A 16,209-nucleotide genomic window follows, 5' to 3' on the forward strand; every position below is an offset into this window, starting at 1 on the left:
TAGACAGTTAATCCTGTACAAGCAACAAGTGCTTTTCACAGAAGACGATCAGTGCACAGTAATTAAGCATTTGTTATTGAAAACTGCAATATAAAAACATTGAGTTAAGATATCTTGCTGTCTGTGTATTATATTGGTATATTGTATCTGTTTATAGACTATCACTGTGGACAGGTTCCTCCGGGAGATCACGGGTTAAGTCTGAGGGTGAAAGCAGAGAGTAACAGGATAAGACCAATTCTCATAAGTAGATCTGCTGCTTACCTGCATGATGCTCAGGAGTTATTCCCTCCTTGTTGCAGATCTTGTATTTAATATAATTTTCCTGCGATGAATAGAGTGCAACCGGAAAATCCACAATGTGTGTTACCTGGTCCTCTGCGGGTAAAGTTACCTTAACAAAGAACCTGAGACTTCCCCGACTGCACCTGCCCATGACAGCGGTAACCGTACACCGGTCCAGGATCAGAGTAATGGAAAATACCAGACGCAGCAGCCTTAACCTTTGCTGGTCTGTTGTTGTTTGACGGTTTCAGCAGAGTTTTGTGTAAGATGAAAAACGACCGGGAGGGAGAGTTGTACTGCAGGGAACACACATTGTGGGGGCTCTGCTATTGATGGGCAATTAGACAAGACTGCAAACTCTTAAGCTGGGAGTACACATCTATGTAATTATCCTGCAGATCACAGATAAATGTATTACATTAGTGTGTACGCTCCCAAGATCATCTCTTATCGTACTAAAACACATGGCATCTGTTGATTTTTGGTTTATAAACTCTCTAAAATCATAATCAACAATGTAACGATGTCGGGTAAATATGGCAGTGTGTACGCTCTCACGACTAGCAGCGTAGGCAGATATCTGTACAGTGTAGAGTCACCATGTATTCAGCAGATGGTTATGAGAGATGAAGATCACAGATCTGAAGGTAAATCGTGTAGGTGTGTACACATGAATGAATCGGCTGCTCATCGGGACTTTCAGTCGTTTGTGAAATCGTTATTGAAATGGCATCTGCAGTAAGATTACATAGGTGTGTACCCAGCTTTACAGACAATGTTCTAAATTCTCTAGCGAGGTTGTAAGTCTGGTTCAACACAGCTACAACTTATCTATTGTTTGTTTGTTTTTTTCTTATGTAACTAGCACGGTGTGGATGGTGAAAGTTGTAGGTTGATATATTGTTGCACAACTGCTGCAGTTGAATCGGTACTTTCTATAAAATGAATGGTTTGGATTGTGCTCCTTAATAATTGTGTAATTTATTATATTGTTTCTTCTGCAAAGTATGGTCCATATTTTCGTCTGCTGGGTCTGACTCCTCCCACTTGTTTTGCATAAAGTGCCTGGGATTAGGGAGGGGCTATGATAGGAGGAGAGGGAGGAGACTCTGGTGATTTCACTGTGCATATGAATAACCTAAATTGTAGAATCCTATGAGAGCGGACGATACATGCAGGAGTGATTTATTTTGCCTACTTATGTGATTGGTGGAAATGGTTCTATATAATCCTAAACTGGTAGCATCAAACTAATTTTTTCATACATACAGAAGACTCGCTGTATAATTGTAGGAAGTGCGACACAGACATATAACAATGGTTCGTTGGGTACAGCAGATAAGTAAATACAGATATTTGATACATGTGATAAAAGCAGGATTGTAGTGAGCTGCAAAGCCTCCGTCTCAGGCGCTGGGTGTAGTTTTGGGGGCTGGCAGAGGCTCTGCAGTTATCCAGCAGCAAGGTACCGATCATAGAGGCTGATCTCTGGAAGATCCTTCCTCGTCTCATCCGCTGCTCTCCCACAGGTCCTGTGCGCAGACCACGGTTCACAGGTGTGCTTTCACCGCACTTCAAATACCCCCCCCAATCCTGAAGGGGTTAATAATTTATATTTTAGAACATTTTTAAAGGAGCAATCTTATTTTACATCTCTGTGGCAGGCTAAAAGGAGTTTTGGTATTTACAATTTTCTTTTTCTTCTTCTTCTTCTTCAGGCTGCTATTAATGATTTATGTTTCTGGGCTACCATGGTAACCACAGTCACATGATGTAGTCAGCAGAGCGGCTTTGGAACACCCCTCTGTGCTCTGTGTACTGTGACATCCTCCTTCTCCCCACACTGTCATCACATGACCTGCTGAGAGCCTGTGTCTGGCAGCCATGTTTATTTGCTAACTAGAGAACTTTTGAGCAAGAGATAATGATTTATAGAACAGCTAAGATTTTATAGATACATGGTTAAAAAGTACTTAACTTGCTTTTTAAAGGAAAAATAATATTTTTCTATCTGGAATTACTGCTTTAACACTGGACAGTCTGTATTACAAAAAAAATGGTGGGACTACGCATCCGGCCCTTCCTCTCTCAGGATTCAACCTCATCCTTACTGGCCTCAACCACTCCCATCTCGCCCCCCTCCGCTCTATACTCAATGCGGCCGCAAGATTCATCTTCCTTTCACACCTCTCCTCCTCCCCTCTCTGCCTTACACTGGCTCCCCTTCCCCTACAGAATCCTTTTCAAACTCCTCACCACCACTTACAAGGCTCTCTCCAACTCTACTGCCCCTTATATCTCTAACCTCCTCTCTATACACACTGCGGCCCACTCCCTGTGCTCAGCCAATGATCGACGCCTCTCCTCAACTCTTATCACCTCTTCCCACTCCAGAATCCAGGACTTCTCCCGTGCGGCCCCACTTCACTGGAACGACCTCCCTCGTTCCATCCGTCTCTCTCCTACTCTGTGCTCCTTCAAACGGGCACTTAAAAAAACTTGCCTGTTCCTCAAAGCCTACCAACCTTCCACCTAACCCCCTCATCTCCTGCACTCGTTCTTCTCTCCCCCCATGCTTCAACTGGCTCCCTTTGTGCCTGAGTTTTGTTTACTCTCCCTTAGGATGTAAGCTCGTATGAACAGGGCCCCCTCCCCTCCTGTCTCCATACCTGTTCTTCTGCTCCATCTTTATTGCATTAGCCTGCGTGGAGTTTTTGAAGTACTGGTACTTTTTGTTTATTGTTCAGTAATGTTTCACCCTGTAGTCTACGGTTTGTATGGTGTGCGGCGCTGCGAAATCTTGTGGCACCTAACAAATAAATAATAATAACGATGGGTAAATGTATCTTAGGTGAAACTCAAAACCCCTTTTAAGATGTTTTATTTATTTAACAGGTTTTCTAGAACCTGCATAAAAATGTGACTAGGACGTACCTCAGGGTAGGGAGCATTGTTCCCTATGGAGAGGAGCTGGTCTGTATGCTCTTTATGTTGCTCCCTATGGTAAACGTGTCCTCAGTACACCCGGCTGCCCTGACCTTCTGCTATACAATCTCTCAAGGGGGTTTCTGCATCATTTTACATTCTATTACCCCAGAAACAGGACGATGTTGGATTGTCAGCTCTGCCTCTCAATAGGAGAATCCTTCATAAGTTTCTGTAAGTCGGGAAAATTTCCAAGGAGTAAATTCCCTAAAAAAATAATATAAACATTTAGTGCGGAAAACATGATGCTGGCAGTGGAAGTGTTATATACCTGACATCATTGTAGCAAAGCCTGGGAAATCGTGCTGGAAGTTGCTGGGCCCTCAGAGACCACCCATCACCTACAGTTCTATAGGTTTCCCCATCACAGGAAACTTTTCTATATGTTCCTTCTGAGATCCCTCCGATCCCTGGTAATTTAACCCTCCCTCCCCTTTTGATCATTGAGACATTTAAATAGCAGAACATTTATAGTCCATGACAAAATAAACCGCCCCAAACAGCCCTTGATCATAACCTCTTTATTACAGTAACTGTCACACTGTGCAGATTAAACCACCCTGGGTAAAGGATAACTAATTTGGTTATCACTTGAAATAAATTTATTATCCGCTGATTGAGTAGTGACCATTTATTAATGAGGGCGACGCATTCCCCGGAAGACTGGAAGCAGAACGTGAGAACTTCTATCCAGAGAGATGAATCGGGGGAGGGTCCTCCCGTCCACCAATCGTCCACCCCGCAGTGAGACCGACGGTTGTTGCCGTTTCTCAGTCAAGACCAGGACACGAGGAGGAACAAACAGCAGCCAAAAATGGAATGAATTTAATTCCCTTTGAAAGACCCAGCACCAACATTCCAACGTACAGTTCCTCTTCCTTTCCATATCCATCCGTCAGAATTATAAATCTTATATACAAAGTAATACCAGCGAGGAAGACCGCCTGGGCGAAGGGCTGGAATGCTGGAAGGAATCGCGGCAGGAAAAGTCTATACTCTGTTGTGCAAACAGCTCTATCATCTGGAAGGAAACGGAGACTTTGTCTGGACGCTACCAAAGTCACTGCACCCCTTCTTCTTCCACGTAGGTTGAGGGGAACCAGCCAATCTGTGAGACAAGAAGAGTACTGAATATTAGGGATATAGGGACAAGACATGGTTATATATATTGACATTTCTATGCTACGCCATCCATTCTGTGTCCAGGAAATGCGGAACTACTAACACGACAACATTTATGGTCTGAAACATAAAATGAAAGTATAACATATTGAATAACTTTGCTATACTCACTTTCCCATTTGTCTCTCCTTTCCACCAACCTTGATCCCCTCCGATCCGGCTGAAGATTTTCACCACGTCGCCTTCCCGTAGCGACAATTCTCGCATGTCCCTGGCGGCAAAGTTGTACCTGGCGACGGCCGTGCCTACAGGCCGTGGCGTGAACACTGCAGAGAGAAACGGGAGGGTGGAGTCAATACAGCATCCAGACCGGGCTTCTCTGCGGTAAGTGGATTATCCAGAGTATAGTAAGTATTACAGTCGCCTAAACGCAGCCATAACCAATGTACGTAAGGATGAGGTCTATCTACTCAGTGAGGTCACAAAATGGCTGCCTCGGTGATGTCACTGGTTCCCAGGGAAACAATGTGTGGAAATTGGTGCAGCACATAAAATGGCTGCCTCCGCTGCTCATGGACGATTGGTCCCTAGATACAAGCAGGCTCTCTTACCCTAGTTATTCTTCTGAGGATGATGGGGCAAAGGGGTGGTTGGTGAAAGAGAACAGAGCAGTGACGTTATATCTGACCCCTGGTAATGCTGCTTCTTTATGGAGCCCACAAGTGGAATATTACTAGAAATATCCTGTTTTACCTTCTAGTGGCGTATAACCCACACGCTTACCTTCACATGGCTGTCACGTGTTTATTTAGAAACTGATGAGTTTTAGCTCACTACACGCTTCCATATTTCTGTAAGTGTCCCAAGCCACTGACTTGGATGAGGACATAAACCACCCAGTTAGCAGCAAGGGTTCCTGTTATTAAAGGATGGCCTTTGTTCCCAGTAGATACAGCACAGCTCCACCCACTATCAGTGAGACCATCATGGCTGCCTCCAGCCAGTAAACAATTGAGATTCCAGAAAATACTCCTTTATCAAATGTATGAACAGAGGTTGTGTGAAAAGGACTTAAAAGGGCCCATTGCAATCACTCTTATTAGATGAGGCCAATATCGTGTTTAATATGACAAACTGCATCCGGTCCTGTATACTGAGCTGGAAATGGAGTTATTATGGCAGGGGTTGTCCATGAGCCGCTATCAGTGATAAATCTGGTTTAGCTCAATGATATAACTGTGATTTAACATTTACGGGAATGTTACACCCTGATGAGAACGAAATGACGATGAAGACGGCACAGAGAAGGATGGAAGATAAACGGGTATGATAGAATCCCCTGAATATCGCCATATGGAAGGCAGGTAAGAATGCGGTCACTAACCAAGACCCTTCAGATTCCCCCCCCCCCCCCTCATTGGTGCAATGGCTTTTATTATTATGCAGAAACTGCATAATAATATAGCAATGTCACACAGAGCGTTAGAGTTAATATAAAGAACATATACCATTGGGTAGATCTCATGGTGGGAATATAATGGTACACACTAAAACGCTTACTAGTTATTTATAAACATGTTTCTTATTATATTCTTACATGTCGTGTTGTGAAAGTAAAAACAAAGCGTCACAGGCGCAGAAAGCATTTATTACTGAGCAGGTGAAAATGTATTTTCCATGTCGGAAGCCACTCTCTAAATCAATGTGTTGTTTTAAAGTGCCCCCAAAACCTACACCCAGCGAAGGCCCCCATGTTGTGGGCTGAACCGTAAGAACGCAGACGAGTATAGTCTGGGTGAGGTCACCGCTGCCCTCTCCTCTGTCTGCAGGTTCTGATAGCACTTTAAGTCAGTGTGTCACGCTCGTTGTAGTGCCCACAAACAGCCACAAGGTGACACTGTGTTGACAAATGCATTAAGGTAAGCAGTACCTGACCAGAATGGAGTGGACGGGTTCTGACAAGGAAAGTTGAGACCCTGAGGACTGAGAAAAGAAAAGTTGTAGGAAGCACAGGAGGCTGCAAAGAGTTCAGAGAAAACATAAAGGTAGAAGAATAGAAAGAAATAAAAAAAATAATAATCATCTCCAAGCAACATAATCACAGGGCAAGCGGGAGTCATTTAAAATAAAAGCAAAGGGTTAAATTAGAGTTAACAACAAATAAATAAGGGGGAAACAACAGAGCAAAGTTGTTGTAGATAAACGGCCCGAGCCGCGCTGGTAATGCCACAATTTGGCTTTGATGCGGAGAATCGCCGTCTAGCTAAACCAACTGGGCTCCGTCCGCCGTTCTGTTTCTAGGGCAGCTGTTACTCTCTCCAGCTGTTGTGGAACCACCCCAACATGCACTGCTGGGACCTGTAGTTCTACAAGGACTGGAGAGCACAAAATTAAATATGCCATTTTATACGCCATCCCTGCTTATACACAGATCTCACACACCGGCTTATTCACGTTTGTTCTGATAGGAATATTTATTTAGTTTGTTGCACAATAATCCATACATGTTGTCCCATTGTAATGTGTTATTTCCATTCTATTACAGTGATACACTATGTGCTGTGAGCCGTAGTGACCAATCCGATACCGGCTTCTATCAGTCTGGAGTTGGAGGAATGAATGCCGTTATCTTATTGGCTGCTACAGGTCACAGGACATTAGTACCTGATGCATTATCTTAATCTCTGAGCGGACTTGGTAACATCCATCATTGGCTCCACTTAGCTATAAAAGGGGATCTCCGGCCCCGACTACATAAATGCGGGGACCCTTCGCCTTTATAGAGAGGTGAACCTGCAAGTTTCCTTCTCCAGACATTTCTGCCCTGAGCAGTGGATGGAGGATAATCCCTTTGCTGGCTCACATCTCCATAATGGGGGGTGGAGGGGGGGATTGTGATTGGCGACCGTGTGTCTCAGATTCACACCAGGGGGTGGCGCTCTTACCTGGGGATCGAGAAACACTGCGGGTGCCACTGCGGAGTTTGTAGGGGTATTTTAATGTGGTGTCCAGTAGCTTGAAGCTTTCCTTCAGGGAATGCGTCTGGTAATATTCAACCAGTTCCTGCAAAACGCATAAGAAGTATTACATTTGTTAATGTTCCCCATGAATTGCTGTTGGCCATATCTCAGACAGTGTTCTACAGGGATGGGAGGGGCGTAGGCGTAAAAATGAAGGGGCTCAAGCTTTTGAACATAGCGTCTGGGCAGAAGATAGCAAAGACCTTGGTACAGCGCCAGAGTTTTACCAAACTACTGCGCAGGCGCCATATTTCTGGTGAGCTCTTAAAAGGCGGTCAGGGCACTGGGACTAATCAGTGACACTGACAGGAGCAGGGATCTTCGTGTAATAAGACGCGGGGGCATTTCTGAAAACTACTGCAAAGGAAAGAAGTTGTGTTTCCATAGCAACCAATTCATTTTCCAGACTGCACTAAATAAAATTACCATATTCAGCTGTTAAAGACAACACTACGTTTTTACTTTGCATCGGACGATCAAATTAAGTGATAGGTTAAACTGGTGTGACTACATCTCCCAGAATCCTCAGCTTCTCACTTGTCTGCTGTTGTTTGAGTCAAGAGGCTACAAATTGCACTGTAAAATGTCTACGTACCAATAAGCTTTCAAACTTCTTGGCCTCTGTGATGTGGATCCAGCTGTCTTTCTCCACAACCTTTATGTGTTTCACTTCATCGTTAAATCTGCAAGAAGAATGATTAGAAGGAAATGTTTAGGATCATCAACATTTATATAGTGCCAGCAAATTCCGTAGCGCTTTACAATAGAGAACAAACATTAATAAGACAATACTGGGTAATACATACAGGCAGAGAGGTAAGATGGCCCTGCTCACAAGCTTACAGTCTATAGGACAATGGGAGTTAGAAACACAAGGGCATGTGCTACATCATATTGCACACTGGACCAGCTAGACTGCAAAGGTAAAAGTACTGAGTGGGTTGTATGTGTGTAGCAATGTTGGGCAGAGGGTTGTTGTCTTGTGTTAGCTGTGTAGAGGGTGGTAATAGGGTAACCTAGGGAGATTAAGAGGGTGGTTGAGGAATATTATAAGCTTGTCTGAAGAGGTGGGTTTTTAGTGAACACTTGAAGGTTTGAAGACTAGAGGAAAGTCTTACTGTGCGTGGGAGGGAATTCCACAAAGTGGGTGCAGCCTGGAAAAAGTCCTGTAACCGAGAATGGGAGGAAGTGATGAGAGTGGAAGAGAGACGCAGATCTTGTGGAGAATGGAGGTGTCGAGTTGGGAGATATTTTGAGACAAGTGAGGAGATGTATGTCGGTGCAATTTTGTTGATGGCCTTATATGTTAGTAGAAGAATTTTATATTGGATTCGTTGAAATACAGGCAGCCAATGTAGAGACTGACAGAGTGACTCAGCAGAGGAATAACGGTTTGCAAGGAAAATCAGTCTAGCCGCTGCGTGCAAAATAGATTGTAGGGGTTCAAGTCTGACTTTGGGAAGACCAGTAAGGTGGGAATTGCAATAGTCGATGTGGGAGATGATGAGTGCATGAATTAATGTTTTTGTGGTGTCTTGTGTCAGATATGTGCGTATTCTGGAAATGTTCTTTAGGTGTATGTAACATGATTTAGATATAGAGTTGATGTGGGGAATAAACGACAGTTGTGAATCAAGGATTACACCTAGGCAAAGAGCTTGCGGGGTGGGATTTATGGTCAAGTTATCAACAGAAATAGAAATGTCAGGCAGGAAGCTTCTGTTTTTGGGTGGGAATATTATTAATTCAGTTTTTGAAAGATTGAGTTTGAGTTGGCGAGAAGACATCCAAGATGAAATGGCAGAAAGACAGTCAGTAACGCGAGACAACACAGATGGTGAAAGAACAGGAGAGGATAGATAGATTTATGTATCATCCGAATAGAGATGATACTGAAATCCAAAGGAGCTTATTAGTTTTCCAAGAGAAGTGGTGTAGATAGAGAATAGCAGAGGACCTAGAACTGAGCCTTGTGGAACTCCAACTGATAAAGGAAGCGGAGCAGAGGTGGATCCAGAGAAATTAACACTGAAAGAGCGATTAGAAAGGTAGGATGAGAACCAGGATAGGACAGTGCCTTCAAGACCTAGGGATTGTAGCGTTTGTATGAGGAGAGAGTGGTCAACAGTGTCAAATGCAGCAGAGAGATCCAGGAGAATTAGAAGAGAGTATTGGTTATTATTTTTTGCTGTGATCAAATCATTGACAACTTTGGTCAGCGCAGTCTCTGTGGAGTGTTGAGAGCGAAAGCCTGACTGAAGAGGATCCAATAGGTTGTTTGCTGTAAGAAAGTGTGTGAGGCGAGTGTAGGCAATTCTCTCGAGAAGCTTGGAGGGGCATGGGAGCTGGGAGCTGGGGCGGTAATTTATGAGAGCGTTAGGGTCAGAATTCTGTTTTTTTAAAATGGGAGTAATCACTGCATGTTTGAAAAGTGATGGAAAAATACCAGTAGAAAGAGATAGATTACAGATTTTAGTTAGAGGGGGAATGAGCACAGGAGACAGGGACATACCAATTTGTGAGGGAATGGGATCAAGAGGACAGGAGGTAGAGTAGGAAGATGAGAAGAGAGTAGAAACTTCTTCATTTGTGGGATCAAATGAAGAGAGAGTGTCAGAGGGTGCTACAAGGGAATTGAGCAGATTGCTTGTCAAGGGAGATGATATAATTTCAAGTCTGATCTTATTAATTTTATCCTTGAAATAGGAAGCAAGATCCTGTGCACTGATGTTAGTTGGAGGATTTGGGGCAGGAGGATTCAGAAGAGATTGTGTTAAAGAGGCGTGTGAGGAAACGGGGTACTACTGGACTGAGAACTATGTAATCATCACCCGTTTCTCACGGTTTATTGTACTTTTTAATCCTTGGCCCAGTCTAAGTATATACACCAGAGCATTGGTGTATTATGTGTATTATTATTTCATGTTATTAGACACATTTTGCCCATACTATTACCTGTGATATTGTATGTAGTATAAATAGAAACAATATTGCCATACTGTGTGAAAATATCAGAACAACAGCAGTCATTTTGCTTGTGGTAGCTAATGTAATTACCATTTGTCTCAAATGTGTATTGTATGGGGTGCAGCTGAGATGAGGTTTGTTATCAGAACAATGTCTGAGTTAACTAGCTGGCAGCCCATGTTAATTAGCTAGGTCAACAGATAACCTGAGAGGTAATGAGGTTAGAACTTCTACTCATATGCAATGTGCCTCCACAGTAATATATTGGTTGAAATAGCATGGGGAAATGTATCAATATGTGTCAATATAAATGTAATTGTATCAAAAGGTATCACAGACTTATATTGTGTAACCCTGCTGATATCATGTGTCAAAAGTCTTATTGTTCCATGTAAGCGTGCAGTGTCATTCCTTGATGTACTATTGTAACCCCATGTGTAGTGTATCCAGCCAAAACAGCTAATTGAGTCAAGCCATTCTATTGTCTAATCAAGGTAACAGGGACAGTATGTCTAGCAGCTAAATTGTTGACTGGGAGGCCCCTTCTGTAAAGGGGAGGTTGGAGACATTTGACCCTATTTCCTGGGTACAGAGAAAATAATATAGGGCGAGGAGAATGCCAGGGGGGATGCTAGTTTGGAGGATCCTGGTGTAGAAGACATCAGTGAAAAGGACTCTGGGCCAGGAACTGTGGTGCCGCTGGAGGGAACCCTACCAGGACAGGGTTGGTGTGAGCTAGTAACCCAGGCTAGGAGACACCATAACTGTTTTGCTAAACGGTAGTGGTAATATTGCGGGAGGATAAGACCCTGAAAGGGACAGAGATTATGACTTTGGAGTGCTGACTGCAGGAGGCTGCTGGAGGATACGTGCTACCATTTACCCTGTAACTTGTGAACGTCTTGTGGTGTTGTGCTGTCGTAATAAAGTCTTATTTTGGATATATCTTGGTCTACCCGAGTGAGTTGAATCCCACAGAGGGTAACTTCCATCCCAGCTAAGGGTGGTATCCTCACAAGGCGTTTGAGGGTAGAAGCCTGAGCATAGATGAGAGATTGGAAGTAGGTTTGTTTAGCAGTGTCCAGAGCATTTCTATAGGAGTGGTAGATATTAGTATATGGTGTACGGTGCTGCGGAAACCTTGTGGCACCTAACAAATTAAGGGTGATAATAATATGTGATGAAATCATTAGAGGTACAAGATTTACGCCAGTGACGTTCTGCTTTACGAGAGTTTTTGTAGAGTTCGTGTTACTGTAGTGTGCCACAGTTGACAACGAATTCTACGCGAAGTATGTAGTGTCGCTGGAGCCACTTGATCCAGGGCAGTTGCTAGGGTTTGATGAAAATTGGGTACTGCCCGATCAGGGGAGGAGAATGTAGAAATTGGGGAGAGAAGGTGTTGGAGAGAGGTGGAAGCTGTTGAAAATCAATAGAGTTTAAATTCCTGCGGTTGTGAGGAGGTTTGGAAGAGTTTGACACTAGGGAGAGTAAAGAACTGGGGGTGAGTGAGTAGCTAATAAGGTGATGATCCGAGAGGGGGAAAGGAGTGTTAAGGAAATTAGAAACTGAGCATAGTCTAGAGAAAACAAGATCACGACGGTGGCCATCCTGATGAGTAGTGGATTCAATCCACTGGGAGAGGTCAAGTGAGGAGGTTAGAGAGAGTAGTTTAGAAGCAGCATTGGAACGTGGATTAGAAATAGGGATGTTGAAATCACCCATGATGATGGTGGGGATATCAGTAGATAAGAAGTGAGGGAGCCATGCAGAGAAGTGTTCAAGAAATTGTTGGTGTGCTCCAGGGGGACAATAGATGACATCAACATGCATAGAGAATGGGTTAAAAATCCTAACAGCATGTACTTCAAAAGATGTGAACGTGAGTGATGGGACATTTGGTAGAACTGTGAACGTGCACTGTGGGGAGAGAAGTAGTCCAACCCCCCCTCCTTGTCTGACTCCAGGTCTGGGGGTGTGGGTGAGATGGAGACCACCATGTGAAAGGGCTGCAGGTGAGGCAGTGTCTGAATGGGTGAGCCATGTTTCTGTTATTGCTAGAAGCTTTAGGTTGTATGAGAGGAAGAGATCATGTACGGAGGTAGGTTTGTTACACACAGAGCGTGCATTCCAAAGGGCACATCTAAAGGACTTTGGAAGAGAGGGGAGACAGGTGATGTGTTTAAGGTTTAATGGATTTCTGTAGTGTTCAGATATATGCGTGTGGGAGGGGGACCTGGATTAGGTGATATATCACCAGCTAATAGAAGCAGGGAGGAAGAAAGGTAGGAAAGATGATTGTAAGATGTGTGTCCTTTTAGTTTCTGGCGGCAGGGTGAGGCTGTTAAAGTTATTGAATTTAAATAGGAAAACAGTTCATGAGTGTTCACTAGAGGTGAGTGAAGTAATGAAGGGGCAATGTGGACAGAGGTGTGTGTTGCAGGATGGGTGAGGGATGATATAGTCCTAAAGATAATGCCATGAAAAGAGAGAGAGAAAAATATTTTGGCAAGCATTGGGATTTATGAGTCAAATAGCAAAAATGAAGGAATTAAAAGAATGATCTAATTGCAATGTCCAGTGTAATCAGATAAGTAGTGCAGAGCTAGGCTACAGCAAATGTAGTTTATCCATGGATGTCTGGATAGTATAGAGTAATGATGTGGGAGCCATGTGGGGGAATGGGTGGAAGTGTTGAATGGAGAGTAATAAAGAGCAGGTGATTGAGTAGCTGAGTTCTTGCAGAGTCATAAGAGAGGAGAGTGGTTCAAAATCAGTATCAATTCTTCCTACTTGTGATGGTAGACAAAGCATTAAGTAGAACTGAGAGTACAGTGATGAGATAGGGGACTGAAATAACTGTAGCATGGGTAGGGAGGGAGTGGTTGAGCAAGTAGTACAGCAGGCTGATTAAACAGAGTGGATTTCGCAGTGAAAACAAACTAACAGATAAAACAAACTTTCATGAGATGAGCAGAAAATAAGATCAGAGTTAATGATGATGATGAAATGTTTAAGTTGAGTGTACAATGCTTCCCCCTACTGGCCAGGACAGGAAAAACAGTCCAGATTAACACTGGTCAATCACAACCCGAGAAACAAGCAAAAGGATCGGGGTGTAATTTGGTAGCCCACAATTTGGATAAAATCTGGTTTGGAAATTCTAAGATGCAGAGCTGTAACTTATAATTTTAGTGCTTGGGGGGAGAAAGAAAAATGCTCTCCATAGCCAAATTAATACATTCACCTCCAACTACCACGCACTCGGAGGCGGGGCCAGTACAGCGCAAATTGGTGCATCCGCCATTTTGGGAGGCACCAGATTGCGCCATTTGTTCATTTAGAACGTTAATAATCTAATTGAAAAGAAACATTTAGTTATATATATATATATATAAAAAAAAGCATAACAAAGTTGGTCATTACTAAGATCATCATTAGCTGCGACTTAACACGTACTTGATGCTGATGGCGAATCGCTCGGCCTCAGCCGGGCGCTCTCGTATGAGGTACGTTCCGCTGACGAGGGATTTTAAGAGGTTGTCGGCCTGCGGGCGCTCTACGTTCCCTGCAAACCTGGAGGAATTTACAGAGCGTGAGAAACATTGGAGGGTCAGCAAGATGTAATAAGAACACAGGAGAGAGGCCATGTACGTACCAGGGGTATTTACTGTAGTCCGTACGGGCCACGGGCTGCGGAATAACGGAGAAAGTAATTAGACCTTTCAATCTCAGATGTGTCAACAGGTTTAAACTTCTTTACCGGCCCTTTGCTAGGAAGTTTTCAAAGATGATATAGCTTTGGGCTAGGTGGTGGGGGCTGTGCTGTGGACTGATTTAATTTCAATAGAAAAGAGACGAGATTAATAAAAAAAAAAAAAGTCACACCAAATTACTTTAAAGACTGGTTGGATGTAATCTACATAACTGACTGGATGGCGGCACAGAGGAGCCCCATGGGCTCGTAATGAGGGTGGGGGTCCGATTTCCGTCACACTCACCCGGCTGTCCACAGGACAGGGCTTCACAGAAGAGCTGGGGAAATAGCCAGATTTCCTAGTCAGTAGTAACCGCCCCTGTAGGGTAGACAAGACGACCGTCATTCGTCAAACGCCCTTGGCGTTACCGGTATGTTTTGCGGACACGGGACACGCGTCACTCACCTCCCACCAGGGGGAATCCGGGTCACCTCGCAGGAGCTCGATCACTTCTCCGGTCTGGAACGTTAATACTGGCTTCCCGGGGGGCGCTGGGTTTCCATGGTAATTCTGTACGGCGACCATCTTGGGCCCTGGCGAACAGCAAACAGAATGATCAGCGAAGACGCAACACCGGTCCAGCATACGAGATCTACAGACATCAACTCTCCTCCCCCAATGTAAATTAGAAGGTGACAAATCACAACGCTTGCTGGACCTGTCGGGGAACCTGGAATGGGAGGACCAATCACAAGCCCCCAATCAGGGCAGCCCCCTGAAAACTGGCTGGTTGTGGCAGCCCCCCGGGGTCACCCTAGGAAAACCTTCTCCTCGGCGGTAGTTTAAAACCAGTACGTTTACTCCAGTGGGTGAATTTACAGAAATATAATTAATAAAATTCAAGAAGCAAAAAAACATTTTCTGCATTTAGGCTGACCGCCCAGTCTCGTGCAGATTTCCTGGCTCGGTGCGATTATTAACTGCCCAGGACCTAAAGCAACACCCGGGTGAGTCTTTGTTACCCCTCAGGGTACAACAGGTGGGTGAAACACAGAACTTACCTGACACTGTTATGAGCGGGTCCTAAGGGAGAGGAAAAAAGAACACACACAAAAAAACACCAATTAGTTTGGATACATAAGGAGCCCTTTGTAAACTAAAGATCAAAAAAAAAAATATCACCAAAACCACATTTCACCCCATTAAATCCGAGATAAATCAATTTTCAAGATTCCATGTCGGGCTGGACTTCGCTTCCCATGATGCTCAGCCAGTTCACACGTAATATAATGATGCCACTTTGATATTTCATTTTCAAAGCGAAAAAAGCAAAATGTACTAAGCGTAATTAACATTGATTTACACTGACGTATACAGTTATATGTAAATACTGCGGCTGTTTAACTGGCCACGGACAAGCTGAGGATGCTGGGAAGTGTAGTTCAGCAGCAATTTAAGTAATAGTTGCAGTTTTGTATCATCCCGATACCATTTAACAGTCCTGTGTCATTATAAAGAGGAGGAGGAAAGGAAGAAATTTCTGAGGTGTATTTTATAACATGATAATAATCTTGAAGGATTCATTATGGGATATTACTGGAATCACATAATAATATAGAGGCTCATTACTAAAGTGCAGTGAGCATGTTCTTCAAACTCCTCCCATTTACCCACCTGCTCCGCCCCTGGGGCATCTGTGCAGTCTATGGTGAGTGCAGAGAGTTCCTATATGATCACATATAACAGTGTATTAGGTCTGCGGTGAGAAACGTCAGACAGGTTCTGTAAACTCTGAACATTCTAAACAACTAAAAGTTATTCGGTACTAGAGGGTCCTCTCATGGGGGAGGGGATCCCAAGTCACGGATTTAGAGAAGCACTTGAGGTTTGAAATTCGCAGCTTGCCTTTGAGGAGATCACTGTTCATGTTCAAATTAGTATTTTTAAATATTTTTTATATCAACATAATAAAAAAATAGCACTAGCACTTCAATACCCCCCAAAACAGCTGATTACAGAGGTATCAACTAGAGATTAAACCTTGGATAGCCCAGTGATTTAATCTGTATTACATGGGGAGACATTTTGAACCATATTTTGGTGTCTATTCCCCCTTCCATTAAGAAGCTGCT

At 43.7% G+C, this 16,209-nt stretch overlaps 2 protein-coding genes across 5 annotated transcripts in view; both read right to left on the bottom strand.

Annotated features, from left to right (window-relative positions):
- Positions 1 to 270, bottom strand: part of B3GALT9 (beta-1,3-galactosyltransferase 9) — a 3,617-nt gene extending 3,347 nt beyond the window's left edge. Inside the window, exon 1 of the mRNA XM_075186337.1 lies at positions 265 to 270. Coding sequence (XP_075042438.1) covers positions 265 to 270 — 6 coding nt within the window. The remainder of the gene's footprint in view (positions 1 to 264) is intronic.
- Positions 271 to 3,776: 3,506 nt separating this feature from the next.
- The window catches only part of VAV2 (vav guanine nucleotide exchange factor 2), a 157,204-nt gene continuing 144,771 nt past the window's right edge, over positions 3,777 to 16,209 (bottom strand). For 2 of the 4 annotated variants that reach the window (XM_075185708.1, XM_075185707.1), the window contains 11 exons: positions 15,752 to 15,802; positions 15,139 to 15,160; positions 14,543 to 14,670; positions 14,381 to 14,455; positions 14,038 to 14,072; positions 13,839 to 13,955; positions 8,008 to 8,095; positions 7,338 to 7,455; positions 6,323 to 6,409; positions 4,564 to 4,718; positions 3,777 to 4,378 (listed from right to left, as the gene is read on the bottom strand). In XM_075185708.1, the coding sequence (XP_075041809.1) occupies positions 4,331 to 4,378; positions 4,564 to 4,718; positions 6,323 to 6,409; positions 7,338 to 7,455; positions 8,008 to 8,095; positions 13,839 to 13,955; positions 14,038 to 14,072; positions 14,381 to 14,455; positions 14,543 to 14,670; positions 15,139 to 15,160; positions 15,752 to 15,802 (924 nt within the window). In that variant the 3' untranslated portion in view covers positions 3,777 to 4,330. The remainder of the gene's footprint in view (positions 4,379 to 4,563; positions 4,719 to 6,322; positions 6,410 to 7,337; positions 7,456 to 8,007; positions 8,096 to 13,838; positions 13,956 to 14,037; positions 14,073 to 14,380; positions 14,456 to 14,542; positions 14,671 to 15,138; positions 15,161 to 15,751; positions 15,803 to 16,209) is intronic. The other 2 variants (XM_075185709.1, XM_075185710.1) reach the window with 2 other exon arrangements.

The sequence above is a fragment of the Mixophyes fleayi genome, chromosome 9 (assembly GCF_038048845.1).
Source record: "Mixophyes fleayi isolate aMixFle1 chromosome 9, aMixFle1.hap1, whole genome shotgun sequence".
NCBI lineage: Eukaryota > Metazoa > Chordata > Amphibia > Anura > Limnodynastidae > Mixophyes > Mixophyes fleayi.